The 19,963-nt window shown below is 36.6% G+C and overlaps 1 protein-coding gene across 4 annotated transcripts in view; it reads right to left on the reverse strand.

Moving 5' to 3' along the window:
* Nucleotides 1–19,963, reverse strand: part of WRN (WRN RecQ like helicase) — a 127,831-nt gene that overhangs the window by 77,948 nt on the left and 29,920 nt on the right. For all 4 annotated transcript variants that reach the window (XM_082608822.1, XM_082608824.1, XM_082608821.1 and 1 more), the window contains exons 3-11: nt 19,683–19,787; nt 18,929–19,041; nt 14,555–14,700; nt 13,942–14,090; nt 13,056–13,205; nt 11,769–11,838; nt 6,733–6,847; nt 4,377–4,800; nt 2,028–2,093 (exon numbers count right to left, since the gene is read on the reverse strand). In XM_082608822.1, coding sequence (XP_082464948.1) covers nt 2,028–2,093; nt 4,377–4,800; nt 6,733–6,847; nt 11,769–11,838; nt 13,056–13,205; nt 13,942–14,090; nt 14,555–14,700; nt 18,929–19,041; nt 19,683–19,775 — 1,326 coding nt within the window. In that variant the 5' untranslated portion in view covers nt 19,776–19,787. The remainder of the gene's footprint in view (nt 1–2,027; nt 2,094–4,376; nt 4,801–6,732; nt 6,848–11,768; nt 11,839–13,055; nt 13,206–13,941; nt 14,091–14,554; nt 14,701–18,928; nt 19,042–19,682; nt 19,788–19,963) is intronic.

The raw sequence follows: 19,963 nt of genomic DNA on the forward strand, positions 1-19,963 counted from the left end.
GTGTGCTCCAGTTTAAATATGTGCTCAAGAATGGTTTCTAAGGCACAAGGCCAAAGAGGAATACTGCCAGCATAAACAGGGTTCATTAATACCATACAATGAACTGCCCCTAGGGAAAGTTACCATAAATTTTGAATTTAGAGTATTTAAAACATTTTTTCTTTATCATATTTCAATGCTTTCAATTCCCAAGTGGTAAATGTGGGTTTTAATGTTATTTTTGTAATGAGTTTCTCTATATCATGTGTCAGTCACATTCTTTTTGAGTAAGCGTAAGGTTTAAACTATAAGCAAACAATAAATGTGTTTTTGGAGTTGTCAAAACAACAACAAAAGATTGAAATAATTTTAGGAAAGGAATATTACAAATGTGAAATAAAGTTTGTTTTCATTTTGGCTTCATATCTGATTTCCTCCCCTAAATCAAGGTTATCTATTTAACGAACCTAAGAATATTTCAAAATTGTTTCATCTGTAAAATTTCTAACTAAGAAATAACAGGAAGAATTATTAAACCACAGTTCTTCATTTTCTCTTTATATTAAACCTTCCATTTAGTAAGTTTGACTTTAAAGGTTTTTTTAAAAGTGTATTCATTTCAGGCCTACAAAAGGAAAAACAAGTGATTTTCTTCCTGATTTTTTATTCAAGTCAACAAACAGACTTAGAAAAGCATTTTGGAAATAAAGTTCTCTCATATGGGCACCCAGGTTGCCTTCTAAGAGGTTCAATATATAATATAAATTTGTGAAAGTCCACAACTATCCTATAAATACACTACTTTAACAGCACTCCTCGAAGAAATGGCTCATCACTAAAGGAATATGATTTAGTACGTACACTCTTTTATTATTGTTAGCTAATATTTATTATAAACACTTAGGAAATGCCAGGCTCTTTAGTAAACTCTTCAAAAGTAACACCTTAGGGCCTCCCTGGTGGCGCAGTGGTTGAGAGTCCGCCTGCCGATGCAGGGGATACGGGTTCGTGCCCCGGTCTGGGAGGATCCCATATGCCGCGGAGCGGCTGGGCCCGTGAGCCATGGCCGCTGGGCCTGCGCGTCCGGAGCCTGTGCTCCGCAGCGGGAGGGGCCACAGCAGTGAGAGGCCCGCATACCGCAAAAAGAAAAAAAAAAAAAAAAAAAAAAAGTAACACCTTAATAATAAATACGACTGTTAACTGAGTATCAAAAAGCTAAGAAACTTGCCCAAAGTCACACAGCTAATAAAGGGAGAAGCTAGAATTCGAACCCACATTTACATTCAGAATCCACATTCCTATCACTACCCACTACACTGCCTCAAAATTAAAGAATCAGTAACTTAATCTCATTTCATAAAAAGAAAAATCACATCAACCTAAAGATGAGGACTAACAAGTATGCATAATGGTGAACTTCTGTGTTTTTCTTCATTTTTCACTTTATTTAGCAAAATTTAGGCTTTTCTAATTTTCCATCCTTGATTCATAAGACCTGACAAAGAAACCCGAGGTCAGGTGAAGTAGAAAATACATAAATTATAAAATGATATTTTCAACTTTGATAACAAAATAGGAGAAAACTGAACCATTTAAAACATTAGAAAATTATATATAATAGAAAACAGCAAATAAAACCAAAGGAAGTAAAGAAGAATATGGAATGTATAAAAACAGAACTTCCAAATAAAAGTGGATACACATGGATGGGAAGAAAGAGAAACCTATTTCAATACTGGAGAGCTGAATCACTACCCATGTTCCAGGAAAAGATTAAAAGTAAGTGACCTAAGAGGGAAGAGAAAACATACTACTATGTTTTCTAGTATGTAAAAATTAGCATACTACTCCTCCTCCTCCTACTACTACTACGTTATTCATAGACCACACCAAGGTGTAAAGAAATATGAAATGGAAAACAAAATCTAATGTTACATAAGTGATAGCAATCTCATTGTGGTGGGACCAGTTTAGAATTAGGCAATATTTTACTTAATTAATGTCCCTTGGAAAGAACTGGAAGTAATTTTCCATAATGTTGAACATACCTTAAGCATCTCCATTTCTAAATCTTCATCACTCTCAATTACATAAGATATATCCTCTTCGTTATACTTGGAAGACAAAAAAAAAAAAATTTCAAACATTAATTTCCAGTATAATTGACTCCATACCTTCTTTTCCACAAAATAAAGTTCCTATATGCTAAATAACTTTAGACTACTTCCTATTCTTCTCTAATAAATAAATTTATAATATATATTTATATGTTTATATGACAGGTAGATAGAAAGGAAGGGAGAGAGGATGGTAGGGAGGAATAAACATAGAAACAAAGAAAGAAACAAAGAACCAAGTAAAAAGAGAAAAAAAGAAATATAATTGGAAAGATAAACAAGATAGACAAACAGACATGAAATAAAGCCCACACTCTCTAAATGAGAGTACAGTGACAAGCTCACCTATGGTTAAAAAAATCTCAAACTGTGTCTCCCAAACTTTTTGAGTACCAGAACCTCTTTGCAATCTTGAAAAATTCTGTACAAAGCCAGGAACAACAGTTGTTCTCTTATAGCCACTGATTTTTAAAAGATAAAAAAAAGCTACTATGATTGTAATAATACCTTTAAATATTGTTATTTTGCAAATAGCATGTACAGGTGTTTGAAAAACAGGGTCAGATAAGTTATTTATTCAGCTATTGCCAATACCTGGTTATGACGAAACTACAATAACATGGCAATCCCCGCGAAGCAGGTGTCCAAGGATAGAAACCCGTACAAAAGAAACCCACAAAAGAAATACAGAAGGACCCTAAAAAAAGGCTAATCTTTAAATTGGAAGTGGGAAAAGGAAGTACAGCCTTAATTAACCTGCAAAAATTAAGCTTTAAAGAAGATTTTAAAGTAAGTTTTATACAAGGAAAGAAAAAATCTTTTATTTTTTAAATCATTATTTATTTGCTGTGTGGGTCTTTAATGGATTTTTTAAATGCTAATAATTATTACACAATAAAAAATGGCAATAATTGGAGTAAAGGATGTCAGTCAGATCATGAAATCCTGATCACAATTCTATGTCACTGTATGAAACGTATCACTTTAAAGTGAATATCTAATACAAAATTTCTAGAAAATCAAAAGGTAACGCAGATGTTAGCAAAAGATATTCCCCAAAAGAGGAATCTGCTTTACAAATGGTTGGTATGAAAACAATGTTAAAATAAAGTGCATTCATATACTGAATAGAAGTGATTACTAATATAGTTACCAAACACAGAGAAATACTGAGACTCTGTCATTAGAAAACTGAGGAAATAATCCTATTAAATGACTTTCAAATCTAATTTTAAAAACTTAAAACTTAGTTATTATAAAAGAAAATGTATAAAATTCTACCAAATATAAGCAACATACGTAATTTTTTTAATTAATGAAAAACAAATGAGGTAAAAAGTATACAGTTATGTCTCTTTTGTCTTTACAATGAAAGAAACACAATGATTCCTCCAATACAACTTTACTATTTCAAAAAATATGCTTAAGTTAGCCAACAGAAAAACATAATCTCACAAATTAAACTAATCAAATCGGAACATAATAACTAGAAACCTAAACATGAAGTTGAGAGAAAATATAGAATGTTTAACAATAATCTATCAAGAAAAAAATGTAGGTTTCTGACTCTAGAGGACGGTAAAGGTTAGTGTCAAGCAAAAACATCAGTTTATTAGAAACCTTCTCAGACTATCAAGTAAAGAAAACCCATATGAAGAAATAAAACTACTCTCAAAAATCAAGTTTGGAAGAGAATCCCTAGTAGATATGTAGGGAATCCACAAAAAGAAGAGGTATAGGGCTTCCCTGGTGGCGCAGCGGTTGAGAGTCCGCCTGCCGATGCAGGGGACACGGGTTCGTGCCCCGGTCCAGGAGGATACCACATGCTGTGGAGCGGCTGGGCCTGTGAGCCATGGCCGCTGAGCCTGCGCGTCCGGAGCCTGTGCTCCGCAACGGGAGAGGCCACAACAGTGAGAGGCCCGCGTACCACAAAAAAAAAAAAAAGAAGAGGTATATATTAGGTAGGAGAAATGCTTAGCAAATTATAACAAGTGTGTATTGACACTAAAAATCTTTCCACTACAAAATGCTGCTTATTATAGTAAGTCAGGAGTAGCAAACCCAGTCCACTTTTTGCTTTTGTAAATAAAGTTTTACTGAAATGCAGACAGGCTATTTGTCTATAGCTGCTTTCACACTGAATTGGCAGAACTGGGCAGTTAACAACAGAAACCGTGTGGTCTGCAAAGCCTAAAATATTTACTATCTGCCCCTCTACAGAAAAAATCAGCCAACCACTACCATGAATGAAAATTGTTTTCTCTTTACTGTACTTAGTACCTCAGGAGATTTGCAAGTAACATCACCAAGATGTTTTTCCTGAGCCTGTTGTTCCAAACGTTGGAGTTCATCTTCTGTAATATCTAATGACATTAAACAAACTCTTTCTGGAGTCTCTTCCAACTTATTATCTTCTAGTCCATCTTCAAATCCATCTTCTTCTTGTTTTACTTCGTTTGTAAGTACATTTTCTCCATCATGTTTAATTAAATTATCAGGTGTTGTGTCCCATGCTTCATCTGTAATTTTAGTAAAAATTTTATGTTCTCTAATTTGTTTCTGTTGTACTTCACCAGCAGTGGGCTCTTCCAATGGTAATAAGTGAAAATTACTGCTGGGCCTCAGTTCATTCTCAGTAGAACCAAGTATCACCTTCCTCAATGAATACAGATTTTCTGAAATATCCTTCAATAGTACAGAAACCCTAAAAACAATTTTAAGAAAGGTGAGTTCAACTTTAATTGTGTTAACTCTAAGGACAAGTTTTAATGCTTTTTAAAAGAAGATCTTCACTTAAAGGACACACTGGATTAAAGATGCTCTTCATACCCTAATACCCACTATATGCTTATAGCTTCTGGGCTACTCTCTAGTACAGCAAGGTACTTCTACATTCAACAGCTGACTTGCGTGCTTACTAAAGTGTCAGTAGTGTTTGGTCCCAAACTAATTGTTTATGGTGTCATTCCTTATCCATACCTGATATTCGTGTTAAGCAGATATCCAAGCCTGTCAAACTGTATTTATAAATAAAAAGCAAATATGCTCTGAATGTGGCCTCACGCAGTCCACTGGAAGTGCAGTTAAGTGAACTTGAATTCATGTTTATGGCATGTATTTTGGCTGTTCAGAGGCCTTTTTTGTTCTCCCTTGGTTTAGAAGTGTAATCTAAATAAGTGAAGTAATACCGGAGACTTTTACAAAGAACCGGAAATAAGAGATTTAACTAGTTTTTGTTTTGACACTAATACTTTACAAGATATACCTTTATTAAAAATGAATCCAGGGACTTCCCTGGTAGTCCAGTGGTAAGGAATCCACCTTCCAAAAGCAGGGGATGCAGGTTCGATCCCTGGTCAGGGAACTAAGATCTCACATGCTGCGGGGAGCTGGGCCCGTGCATCACCACTACTGAGCTCGTGCGCCTCAACTAGAGAGAAGCTCGTGCGCCACAGCAAAGAGCCCGCAGGCCACAACTAAGACCCGACACAGCCAAAAATAAATAAATAAATAATAAATCTTTTTTTAAAAAAATGAATCCAGTATTCCCCATTCTCAAATTCTAAGAAAACTACTTAGCTTTGATATTACAAAGCAAAGCATTAAGCACACGTTAATTTACATTCAATAGATATTCTAATTCCTAGAAAAAATCTGAAATGCATGTGAACAGTAATTTTTCATGTAAATGGTGATTTTTCTTCTTCCATGGAGGGAAAAATGTAAAAATGAATATGAAATAGCTTTATTAGTACCTTTCCCCAGTTGACAGTTATTTCTTTCAGAAATTCTCAAAGTTACATAAAAACTACTGAAACAAATTGCTAGGGGGAAAATCACTTTGAAAAAGAGCTGAATTTCTATCTCATACTTTGAAATCCATCAAAATCTATCACAAATCTCATCCAAAAAAGAATACATTAACATTGCGCTTTGTCAGAGTCAGAATTCTATTTCAACTAACTGCTTCACATTCATACAAAGGATTTTGGCCTCAAAATTTTATTACCACATTATAATCAATCACTGTTCAAGAGCACTCCTGCTTTTAGAGGTTTAACAAGGGAGTCATTCAGCAATTAAGGACAGAGCCAGGCCTGATTCCAAGAAGAATCAGCTGCTGGGCACCAGTAGTCCAATGTCTGTTAATCCAAATATCTCAAGTTATCTAATGCTTCGGCTATAAAATAGTCTTTAAAATCTAAATGCCTCTAGTTTTAACCGTCTGCTGATTAGGTAGACTTCTTTATATAATAATCACTTAATAACCAGAAAAATGAGGCTACTAAAAGTTGCTTTTATTTATAGATTTCAAGTAACCAAACTATAAATATAATTAAATGAAAAATGAGCATAAACAGAAAGAAAGAGACAACTTTGAATCTTCAATATTTTCTTTCATGTGAACTTAGGAGTTTTATTTTGCTTTGCTTCATAAAACATCCTACAAGGCAGACAGAAAAGCCTCAAACTTTTTGTGCACAATTTAACAACTGGAAAGATATTTCTACATTTATACATCAGTCTGTGTGCATGTATGCAAGCACGAGTCTACCCTAATGAACAGTAATTCTTCACTATATATAGGAAAATGCAATAAGAACAAATAGAATTGATGAAAACAGAAATATTTAACCTCTGTGGATTTTCCACTTTTTCAAAAGTATCAGGAAGATGCTTAGCCAGATCTATCATCTCCTCGGAGACTGAAATCAATTGTTTCTTCACGTCACTAGGTAGTACTTCTTCCTCTGGAAAAAAAGAATCAGTACTAATTTTCAAACTGCAAAGCAGAGATATTTATTTAAACAGTATTAGGGCTTAAATTTTCATTTTGTTTCTTTAAATGAATTCCAACAAAAAGACTTCCTTAACCTATCTCCAAATCACCTCAGTCACTTTATTTCCCTTCCAAATTTTTGCTCTTTAAAATTTTAGACTAAATTCTAAGTGATCTTCATTCATACATATTACAACCCAGTGGTTATCAACCTAGGCAGAAGGTGAAGGCAGAAATGAGAATCGGAACCCATCTGCACTATTTCAAAATCAGAAATCAATATAACACCACATGGGAGTCTACGTACTAAATACAGTTTGGTAAACATAACCTTACCTGACAGCCATTCCTCACTGCCCTCATTACCAGTCATCACAAAATAAAATGCAAGCCTTTCTAATCATTGATCATCTCCCAAACTCACAGCTTCATTCTGTCTGATGGGTCTCTATCAACACCACAAAACCTGCCCACCTTTCCCAAACCCTTTCCCTGCTTAGAATTTCTTACTCTTCATCACCACTTCTTGTGTCCTTTACAAGTCCACTTGGCTCCTCTGAAGCACTGGACATAGGATACACCATTAGCTATTCCTGCTTGCTGCAGTTATCCTGTCTCAAAATTACATCATTCATTGAAGATTTTGGCACCTGGTTCACTGTCTCTTCCTTCCCTACTACTCCTGTGATAATTCCTGGTAACCTCAACACTCACAGGTAACTTGATAATTCCTGGCCACCTAAGAGTATGGCCTTTTCAGTTCCTCATTCCCTCCATTTCCAACCATCTTTTCCTCAACTGACCTCAGCCACTCCTTCCCATAACCATACCCTTGGTTTTACAATTGCCAGTAAAGTCACCATTTCCAAACTTCAATTACAAGCATTCCATCCTCTGAACACTTGCATGCTATCTTTCTTTCCAACACGCTTTCCCCAATACAACCATTCTTTCACACTTTCAGAACCAAGTCCATTGACCTACCGCCTTTTCCTTACCCATTACCCTTGTCACTCCCCCCGTCACCCATGTCTTACGGTCCTTCCTTACCCATATTAATCATTCCTTACTGTGGACTGAACTCTTTTGCTCCTTCCTTCTTCTATGGCAAAACACTACTCTAATTAAACCCACTTTCTTTACCTACTTGATGCCTATACCCAAACAGTTGAATATAAGTTGAAAATAAAACACAATTATGATTATGACACTTTGCTTTAAATTCATGCACAGACCTCGACGAACCCTCAGCAATGACTGTTAATTATTCTACATTTCCCACTCTCCCACTCTCAAGATGACTATTTCATACCTCATTCTCTCTCTTCAAGCCCCCAACACCTGCCTGTCCCTCCTTTTACTCAGAGAACAACTTCACTTCTTACTTCATTAAGACAACAGAAACAACAATGAGAATCATCTCGTCTTCCCCCACCAATCTGCTGATTAGTCTGTATTCATATCACTACCCCCATTTACAGCAACATTCCTTGAAAGAAAGAATTGTCCACACTCACTGTCTTCAAATTTTCTAGTTCCATTTTCTCCTAAACTGACTCCCACTAAGCTTCTTCCAAAAGCTGCTCTTAGAAAGGTTACCGACGGCCTCCACACAGTCAAATGCAACGGTTAATCCTAGTTGCTCATCTCACTCAAATTCTCAGAGGCACTGAAAACAGATGACTTACTCGGACTCACAACATTTTCTTCACTGGTTTCTGAACACCACCCTCCTGTGCTTCCTCCTCCATCATTGCCCCTTCACAGGCCTCTTTGCTGCATGCGCCTCATCTTCCTGACCGCTAGAGGTTGGTGTGCCCTTGACGTCAGTACTTGGGCCTCTTCTGTTCTTTATTCCACTCGCTCCCTATTTTCTCTCCTCTGGTTTAACTACCATCTGTATGCTGACGACCGCCAAGTTATATCTCCAACCACCTGAACGCACTCCAGAATCATGTTTCCAACTAAGATATCTCCTTGGATATGAATAAGCCTCTAAAACTTAGCATAGCCAAAACTGAAATCTAGATTTTTCTCACTCAAATCTGCTCTCCTCATAATCTTTCCACTGTGACTGACCCTCCCGTTCACTCAGTGGATCCAACCAAAATATCCAGATTGTTCTCTCACTCTCTACATCTCACCCCCCACAGAGAATTCATCAGCAAGTACACACACCCTCTACCGACTCTCACCCCTCTGCTGCTACCAGCCTAATCCACACAATCATCATCTCTTGTCTGGACTATTACAGTAGCCTCCAAACCGACTTCCCTGCCTAAACGCTTGCCCTCCTACAGCATCCAGAAAAATACTTTCAAGATAAAAATTTAATCAGATCATTCTGCTGCTCCAAACCCTATAAGGATTTCGCATCACTCATTGTGGTATTTATTTTAATTAATAAAATATGAAGTCAGATTCACAGCCTATAAGGCCCTAAATGCTCTGGACCAAGCTACTTCTCTGGCATCATTTCCTATTCCTCTCACTCTTACTCATTTCACCTCAGTTACACTCACTGTCCCTCAGACACTCTGCTCTTTCTTCCCCTCACGCCTTCCATGTTCTCCCCTTGGGCATCATTCCCTCACTCAGACAAATGAAGTAAAGAGGTTTGGTCTGTTTTGTTCAGTGCATTTTCGTCAGCAAGTGGTACGCTTGCCTGACCCATAATAAACACCCAACAAATATGGTATATGAATAAATGAATAAATATTCCCTTTCCAAACCAAGCTTCTTAAAAAAAAAAAAAAAGTTACTTACACGAGCTTTCTCACTTTCCTTACATCTTAGTCCTCTATTCACACAAACGTGACTTCTCCCACATCATTCCACTACTCCACTCTTGCTTCGGTTATAGTACCTTCATGGTACCCAAGCCTGTGACCCTTTTTTGTGCCCCCATGACCACTCTCTCCCCGATATACCCTTTTGTCACCCAGTACACCAAAGCTGCTGCAGTAAAAGATTACAGATGATGGCCACATTGCCCAATCCAAGGACTAATTCTGAGTCCTCAGCTTCTCAGACTCTCAGGAAAATTTAAAACAGTTGATAACACCCTCCTACAAAAAACATGCTCTTTACTTGGTCTGCTGCACACCCCGCCTCCTCATTTCCTTCTGTGCCCATGGCAGCTCCTCTGGTGTCCCCCTCCTCCATGCAAACATTAAATACTAAGAGTTCCTCGAGACTCTCAGCCCCACTTCTTTATCTCAAACTCCTCATTCTTTACCTCTCATTCAAACTGTCCCCTGAGTTTCAGGCTGGGTATCTAAGTGCCTGCGGGCCACCACCTCCGTTTCGCTAGCTCGCAGGCTTCCCTCCTTTAACGTGCCTAAAATCAACCGTGTGCCTCCTCGACCCCAAACCCCGCTCCTCCTCTTCAACGTTTCTCATCACTGTTGCTCATGCCAATGGCACAGGACGGATCCTTGGCACATGGCTCACACCATCACATTAAATTCTCTTCATTCTACTGCCCTGTTCAATGTCTTTTGCATCTATCCACTTCTCTCCATCCTCAATACAACCAACCAAGCCAGGTCACCATCACCTCTCACTTGGATTATGGGCACAGCCTCCTAACAGGTCTTTCCACTGTGACCCTTGCCCTCCAGAACCCATTTTCTGCTCTACAGTCCAAGTTCGTATTTTTTAATGTAATTCACGTCACTCCTGTGCTTGAAACCCTCAATAGCTCTTAGGAGGAAATGTAAACCTCTAACATGGCCTATCTGCTTTCCTTGTTCTGCTTCTCCTACACCCCCCACCCTGTCATATTCAATAGCTCACCGTGCTTTACTGCTTTCCGCTGCCTATAGATACCCCTTACCTCTGAAACTTGGGCCCTGCTATTTCCTGTGCCTTTGACACTTCTCCTCTGTTCTTCAGCTAGCTGACTCCTGCTCATATTTCAGGTCTTGCCATAAACATCACTTTCTCCGTAAAATATTCTCTAATACCTCCAAATATGCATGGATGCCTCTCCTATACGCTAACCGTAACACCTTTTTTTCCCACATCATAAGCCTCATCTTCCTACACTGCCTTTTTTTGGTTCATCTATATCCCCCATGAAGTTGCAGGTTTCCCTCTCAGGAAACAGATCGTGCCTGTCTTGTTCACTGCTGGATCTCCATTCGTAAAGGGCTGAACAATATTTAATAAATGAATAAAAATATATTTAACTACTGTATCATTTAGTGTTTATTAGCTACCATCTTGGGAATAAGTTAGTATTTTAAGAGACAAACAATGTGCAAAATCTTTTTATTTTCTGATGTTCTAATTTCTTGTATCCTTTAATAAAAGAAAAAACACAAACTTATAATACAAACCAAAAGTGGTCATTTGAAAATATCGTCTGTATATACACAGGGGAAATTTGAGAAAGGTGAGGTTGACACTGCTGGAAGGAAAGGAGGGAGGGAGGGAGGGAGGGCGGGAGGGAGAGAGGGAGGGAGGAAGTGGCCATTCTGTTTGGAGAAAAACAACAGAGTTATCGTATCCTGGAGAAAATTTAGAAATTTAAACCAGGGCACTATAAAGCATCTTATATACTTTAAAATATTTATAGCAAAGATGTATAATCTCCAGACTGAGAGGTGGGTGCTTGTAACACTGATGTTATTAAGACCCAACTCTAGAAGCTTAATGAACAGCAATGCTACAAAGGAAAAGTAGTTAAGTCCTGCTTTGCTGCAACCAACATGCCTGAAGCCCTAAGCTTTGGCCAAATAGACCTCATCCTAATGTCAACACTGCTCAGACAATCAAGAAGTTGTAATAATACTAAATATTTTGCACATGTGTGAATACTTTTTGGAGATAAACCTCACAAATGAGCAAATTCAAATTTTACCTTTTATTTTCAGACCATAACATACCTTCATGTATAGCAAATATCTGTACAGCATCTCCCAAATTTTCTAATTTTTGATAAATGATGAAACCAGCCTACAGGAAAACAAAAAAATGATAACAGTATACTAAAGATCACCAAATAAAATTTCATGTCCTATCTTTACAAAACTCTAAAACAATGATTCCCAAGGCACCCAAAAAGCTGAATTCAACCTATTAAGTTATGCAAAGATCTAAATGTCTTTATTTATTCACCACACCAATTGTGAGAATGCAGAAAGTAGCTGTCTACACCTTAAAATAAAATTTTTCACATTTTAACATCCAATATTATGAGCAGGTAACGAAATCAAATAACTTATAAATGGAATCTAACAAAATACAATCAAGTAAGAGAAAACTGTTTGACTACAGACATCCATTCCCCATTATCTCATTATTAGCTGTTAGTCAGTGTATATACAGTCCTCCTTCTAATTACTGTTAATAGGAACAATCAAGTCACACGGATTTCTCATGAAAAAAAATGCTACAGAACTTATACTAGTTCTCAACAGTTTTCTGATTTTTTTAAACAGAACATAAAGGAAAATTATCTTCCTATTTCCCCACAAAATTGAATTTTTTCTGTTTATAAATAAAAGGAGCTTCCATTCATAAAAACAGATGCAAAAAAGTAAACAATAAGATATTCCTCTACAAATAAAAGTATAAAGGGAAAAAAAGTCCATTGGGACATAAAATACATTTCTTATAAACAAACAAACAATAGTGCTATATATATAGATAAGGCCAGATTTCATTATGTACGAATATGTAAATATGAAAATACATCTGACTAACAGCAGTAAAAAGCTAATTGTGGAGGCAATTTTTCTAAATTTTTACCACATTTTAAATATAAACATAAGAAATAAGGCCAGTTTCAATATAGAAACTGTATTGTAGTTATTTTTATTCTGTAGTGGCCTATAATAAAATACATCATCAATACCATTTGTTCTTGCTCAGTCTAAGCTTATACGCCTTTCATGTTTTCAGAGAACTCACATTTTTTACATACAAATTGGACATTATTTTGGCTTCATGACAATAAAAATAACTAGTATTAAACAATCTATTGATTGGTACTTGCTAATTAATACTCAGAATTACAAGTTTCACTAAATTTCTTCCTAAGCATTTTTAATGCCAAACTGATTTAAAAGATTTTAGTTAAGTTTGTGCCACTACCACAATAAAACTTTTATAAAGTAAGTTATTATAAAGTTTAACAAACAGATCATAGTCTAAAGATGTCTGGTACCTACATAAGCATCAGTGGCTGCATATAGTTTCTGGTCCTCAGTGAGGGGAAACTTACTCCAGTTGCTGCAGCGGATAGACTTGTCTTTCAGAAGCTGTTTACCAAAGAGGTGTTTAACCAAACCACTGAGGCTCCAGGTCTCTGTACATTTCAACTAAAAGCAATGAAAAATCAACTCAGCAAAAATTATTTCCTTCTATTTTCAGATATTCCTAATTATCTGATACCAAATGATCATGTCGCACATAAAGTTGGAAATGTTACACCAAAATATAAGGCAGAGATAGTCCTTAATAGATTTCCTGTCACTAAAAACCTCATTTGCAGTTTACATTATAAGAATTTAATACTGGAATTTCCCCAATGTAGGTATTAAAATTCTTGGACTGTCGAAGCATCATTCATAGACAAAAGTTGAATAGGTTGGTAGGCTTTCTACTTCTCAGCCAAATGAATAGTTGGCTAATATGAGAATTTAACTTAATGACTACATGAATAAAATAGGTGAAATATGGGATGGAAGGGATGGTCAAACTTCCACTAAGAGCATCATACCACAAGAGCTGCATTATGCTCTTTAAAAAAAAAGATATTGATATAGATGGATTAAAGAGATAAACTTAAAATACAATATTTAAATTTGCATATATATGAAACAAAGTGAAATAATACTAAATATGGGAGAGGGTGCTTGCTTAAAGAAACTGTTTGCTAAGGCAATGGATTAGAACTGAAGGTTTTCATTATGGAACACTCACTGGGGACTTCTTTTTTACAAAAACATTACACAGCCTACATTATTTCTTCAAAAAAATCTAAAACAGATAGAAGGGACATTCTGTGAAACACAAATTTCTTGTTTGTGAAAATAATATACATATTATATCTACCTTTTCATTGGCAACATCTGTCAGTTCCACAAAACTCTTCAATTTGATGCCAAAGTCACGTAGAAGTTTCCACTGATCTCCTTCAATTCCTACACCTGCCTTTTTAATTGCTTCATTTTCAAGCAACATTTTTAATCCCTGAGGGAAAACTGTAACATTTTTTTTTATTTCCATAGGTTCTATCAAATTTGATAGATTTATTTTCTACTTCTTACACATTCTATGTTTATACTTAAACTTCTGTTTAAGTTTAAATTCAGAAACACACTTAACTTGAGTGTTGCTTTTCTTGCCTAAAGCAAAAAGTCCTGATTGATAAATGACAGAAAAACAACTAACATAAATGCTACCTCTGTTATCACTAAAATTTAGCCCCTCTATACTTCAGTTCTCTACTCTCTAAAACAGGAATAATATCAACGCTTGACAGAGACGATGTAAAAATTAAATAAAACAGGGATATGAGTGAATTAGGTAGAACATAAATACTTAAATAAACATTAGGTGATGAGAGAAGCACCAGTTAATTCAAGAGTTTAATTTTATATGGATAAAGTTGACATAATACAATTATCAACCATATAAAAATGAAACAAATAAAAGACATACCAACCTGACATAGAAGAAATATGAAACAAGTAACATTTGCTCTCTGACACACACAGCTGAATTAGTGCAACTCTGCTCAGTTTCCCTTTACTGTATGTTGGTGGCCATTCCATGTCAAATCCTACCACATCTCCATCAGACACACTCATGCTAAATGGGGAAAAATAGTGTAAATTAATTACATTAAAATTTTAATTTCTACATAACTAAAGACATCATTCAAAATGTTAAAAGACAAGCCACAGACAGTAGAAGATATCTGTAATACGTATAACTGATAATGAATAGTCAGAAAATATTAAAAATTCCTTGAGGGGCTTCCCTGGTGGTGCAGTGGTTGAGAGCCCGCCTGCCGATGCGGGGGACACGGGTTCGTGCCCCGGTCCGGAAGGATCCCACATGCCGCGGAGCGGCTGGGCCCGTGAGCCATGGTTGCTGAGCCTGCACGTCCGGAGCCTATGCTCCGCAACGGGAGAGCCCACAGCAGTGAGAGGCCCGCATACCGTTAAAAAAAAAAAAAAAAAAAAAAGGAGGGAAATAGGAACAGGCAATTCCCCAAAGGAAATCCAAATGGCCAATAAATTCAAATACATATATGAAGATACAAAATCTCAGTAGAACTCAGAGAAATGTAAATTGAACCTATACAATTTCACATCTACCTGACTGACAAAGCTTCACAATATTAAATGCTGAGAAGGGTATCTACCAGTGGGACCACTCACATACTGGTGAATGTTGAAACTGATAAAATCCTCTTGGAAAAAACTGACAATATCTAGCTAAAGATGTGTAAACAGGGCCTCCCTGGTGGCGCAGTGGTTGAGAGTCCGCCTGCCGATGCAGGGGATACGGGTTCGTGCCCCGGTCTGGGAGGATCCCATATGCCGCGGAGCGGCTGGGCCCGTGAGCCATGGCCGCTGGGCCTGCGCATCCGGAGCCTGTGCTCCGCAACGGGAGAGGCCACAACAGTGAGAGGCCCGCATACCGCAAAAAAGAAAAAAAAAAAAAAAAAAAAAAAAAAAGATGTGTAAACAGCATGAACTGACAAGTTTTTCTCATAAATACATGAAACTCTCATATGTGCACACACAGAAACGTTTAAGAATGTTCATTGCAATACTGTTCCAACTGGCAAAAACGGACACACTACATTTCCATCAACCAGAGAATGAACAAATTGTAACATATTGAAACAATGTAACATTATATAAAAGTTTAAATAGAACTTCATATACCAAACCAAAAAGAAAAATTCTCAAGAATATAAAATGTTGAGTGAAAAAGAAGTGGCAGAATATAAACACAGTTTGATAGCATTATTTTTTTTTTTTTTTTTTTTTTTGCGGTATGCGGGCCTCTCACTGCTGTGGCTCCTCCCGTTGCGGAGCACAGGCTCTGGATGCGCAGGCCCAGCGGCCATGGCTCACGGGCCCAGCCGCTCCGCGGCACGCGGGATCCTCCCGGACCGGGGCACGAACCCGCATCCCCTGCATCGGCAGGCGGACCCTCAACCACTGCGCCACCAGGGAAGCCCGATAGCATTATTTTTAAAGTTTCTAAATGGGCAAAGTAATAGTATATGATATTTGGGGATACAAAATTATGAAAATTATAGAAAATATGTGAGGGAATACTAAACACTGCACTCGTGACAGAAGTTCTCTCAGAGGACTGCAGAGGAGAGAATCACAAAGGGCATACACGGGCTTCAGTTGTATTTTATTGTTTCATGTCTTAATAAAGATTTGAAGAAAATTAATATTAAGATTTGATAAAGCTAGTGGAAGGAACATGGGTGCTTGTTATATTATTGTTTATATATGCCTATTTCACAATTTTTAAAAGTGAAAAATGTTCTTAAAAAAAGTTTTTTAACTCAACCTCTGCTTTGGGCTAAGATGAAATAACACTGATCAGTCATAACTTTCCTTCATGAACAAATAGAAAATTGGACAAAATATATAAACAACAGTTTTCAGACACTAGACAATGGGCAGCACGGGACTATGCTCTCTGGGAGAAGGAAATAAATGGTAAGGCCTACTGCTGCCCCAGCTTTCTGCCTTGACCATTCCAGATAACAGAACAGGGAGGAGAGCCCAAAGCAGACCACTGAACTGGGAGACAGAACTCACAGCCAGAGAAGAGGAGGCAGCTAGAAGTTGTGGGTAGAGTCCTGGGGAGGAGGGAGCTAGGCAGGAAAAGACGTGCAAGCGTGCAGTGACACTACGAGGCTAGACCAAGAAAAACCGGGGAACTGTAAGCTGGACAGCTCCTAGGGCTTACAGAGAGGTAAGAGGCATTAAAGTTCTGAAAAGTTGGAGTAGATTCTTTCACCTGGGGCAGTCAACAAAGGCTCCAGAAAGGTCACACCCATTACAGGGCTAAATCATGTCCAGAATAAAGGCTACCATAGATATGCCCTAAAAACGCTTAAAAATAAGCCTCAAAATGTTAAGTCTGATCTTCAGGTAACTTAACTGCCTGACAGAGCAAAGTTCCTTTCCTTCAAGGAAGACAATAAAATCTAACATTCAACAAGGTAAAATCACAACATCCAATCAAAATTGTCAGCCATGAAAAAAAAAAACTGGAAAACATGACTCATAAGCAGGATAAAAGTCATTTAACAGAAAAAATAACTAGTATAGTGGAATTAACAAAAGAGGATATTAAAACAGCTATTATAAACACGCTGAACATGTTCAAAGATTTAAAAGAAAACATGAATATGATAAGAGCCAAAATAGAAGATATTTTTAAAAAGAAATAAATGGAACTTCTAGAGATGAAAAATACAACAAAATTTAAAATTCACAGGATGGGATAACAGCAGAACAGACACTACAGAATAAAAAAATAAATAAGTGAACTTGCAGACAGAACCAAAGAAACTATTCAAACTGAAGCACAGAGAGAAAAAAGAATGAAAGAAAAAATTTTAAACACTGGAAGAGCCTCATGACCAACAACACAGTATCAAGCAATCTAACCTATCTGCATTGAGAGCGGCAAAAGAGGAGAATAACAGGAAGTGAGAAAAAACGCATTTGAAGAAATTATTCAAATATGATGAAACTATAAACCCACAGATCCAAAAAGCTCACTGAACCCCCAAGCAAGATAAACACAAACCACACTACACAAAGGCACATCATAATCTAACTGCTGAAAACCTGGAATAGCAAAAATCTTTAAAGTAACCAAAAGAGGTGAAAAATAAAAAAAACTTGCCTGCCTTCCATAAAACATACAATTCATCAGAACTACACTCTTCAAAACACGCTTATTGCCTTCAGATAGGACATACTATAGCATTGTCAAAGGTAAGATGGTAGAGTTAATACATAATCATAAATAACAGATTTTACCTTCTCTGTGAGACAATTTAGTTCTATTTAATAAATGAGTCCCAAAAGTAGCCAGATAACTATAGTGGGAGTGAGGACACCTGAATGCTGTTTCTAGAATACATCTACCAGGAGACCATTAATAAATAGCTTAACTTACTTCTGCTTCTTCTAAGCCAATGTGTAACAGTTTAAAAAAAAAAAAAAAAGGACAGGTATAATAACTTCAAAGATCTGCATGAATTCCCTATCTCTCCTTGTAAAATGCTTCAAGAGCCTTAGACTGCATTATTGCAGAGTACTAATTTAATTAGACAATTTAAAAAATACTAAGTCATTTTTAATGTTCTGGGCCTCCCTGGTGGCGCAGTGGTTGAGAGTCCGCCTGCCGATGCAGGGGATGCGGGTTCGTGTCCCGGTCTGGGAGGATCCCATATGCCGCGGAGCGGCTGGGCCCGTGAGCCATGGCCGCTGGGCCTGCGCGTCCGGAGCCTGTGCTCCGCAACGGGAGAGGCCACAACAGTGAGAGGCCCGCGTACCGCAAAAAGAAAAAAAAAAAAAAAAAAATACTAAGTCATTTTTAATGTTCTTTTTAAGGATCATTTGCTATAATTGTTGCTAACTAAATGCAACAGAGACAATCACAATCACTATTCAATATTACTATGTTGGTATTTTTAATGAAATAGAAAGGGGCGTTTTAGAGGTTGAATAGTTTTTGCATGTTTTTCCTAAACTGGTGTGTTCTATATATAACATCTTAAGTACTGAAAAGTCAAAAAATTAGCTAGAGTAACAGAAAGGCTTATGAATGAACAAACAGGTACATTACAAATTTAATTCAGTGATTTTAAGTTTTTATTTAAAAAGCAGAATTAGAACTTATCAGTGATATTTTACATGTATAAGTAATTATGTACTGAACACACCTCAACTATAAAACTCAATACACATACAAATATTACCATAATAGTTATATTCTAAGGGTCCAAATTCAACTGAAAGTAGGAAATTTAAATCTTTACCTAATATCTTCTGATAGGAAAGAACAATCATTAGCTTCATAACTGTACACAATGGATCCAGTGAATTCTAAGAAGGGGAGGTCATCTTCCAAAACACTCTTCTGAATAGATGCCTTGAGTTAAACAAAATTCCGAAAAGGCACAAATAAAATTCACATTAAATAATAAATATTCACTGAAGCATTCAAATTATAGTTCTAAGTTTTATCAACTAATGCTTTATAGATTAATGAAGTCATACGGACAATTTAACAAAGATAAAGCTACCCACTGTAAAACTATTTTTCTAACAAATTTATTTGCAAACTTCTAATCCTATTTTCATAAAAGCATTTATTTTATTAAATTTTTCTTCAATTATATTAGTATTCTACATGCAATAATATTGCTATAAAATGCTGAAGACTGGTTGATGGAGCTTAAATCTATGAAGACTTAAAACTCACTTAACCATAAAAATTCACCAAAATAAATACTGTCTAAATTATTATCTGAATTGGAACAAACTGGCAAGGTCAACCATGTAAACTAGATTAAAAGGGAAAGTATAGAGTAAGAATTCTCATTTTTGTAAACCCAGTTAAAATTTAATCCCATTCATCCATTCAATGACTAGATTCTGGTTCATTCACACAACAGCAACTCTAAATGTAAACAATGGCTTGAAGTTTACAAGTTAGGATTGACTCATTTTACAGTCAAATGCACATTAAATTTTCCATCTGAAAGAATAATCAATGAACGGCATACATACCTTTCTTTGTTCTACAGTATATGTCATCTTCTGCGTAGACATCCATTCAGGAAGTTTCCGCTGCTGTGTTGTTTCCAATGTTTGTTCATTCATCTTTAAAAGGTTCTAGTCGCAAAATCCAAAAAACAAGTACTTTGTGAATAAATACAGTCTTTGTAAGAAAACTCAGAGATAGACCTATCAATATGATTGAAGATCCAAATATACATGTTTAAATTAAGTTACAGCACCTAGGCCCAAATATAGGTTATAAGAGCTGGAATCGCAAAAGAAAAAGAAAC

This window comes from Mesoplodon mirus (genome assembly GCF_964341445.2).
Source record: "Mesoplodon mirus genome assembly, chromosome: 20".
Taxonomy (NCBI): Eukaryota; Metazoa; Chordata; class Mammalia; order Artiodactyla; family Ziphiidae; genus Mesoplodon; species Mesoplodon mirus.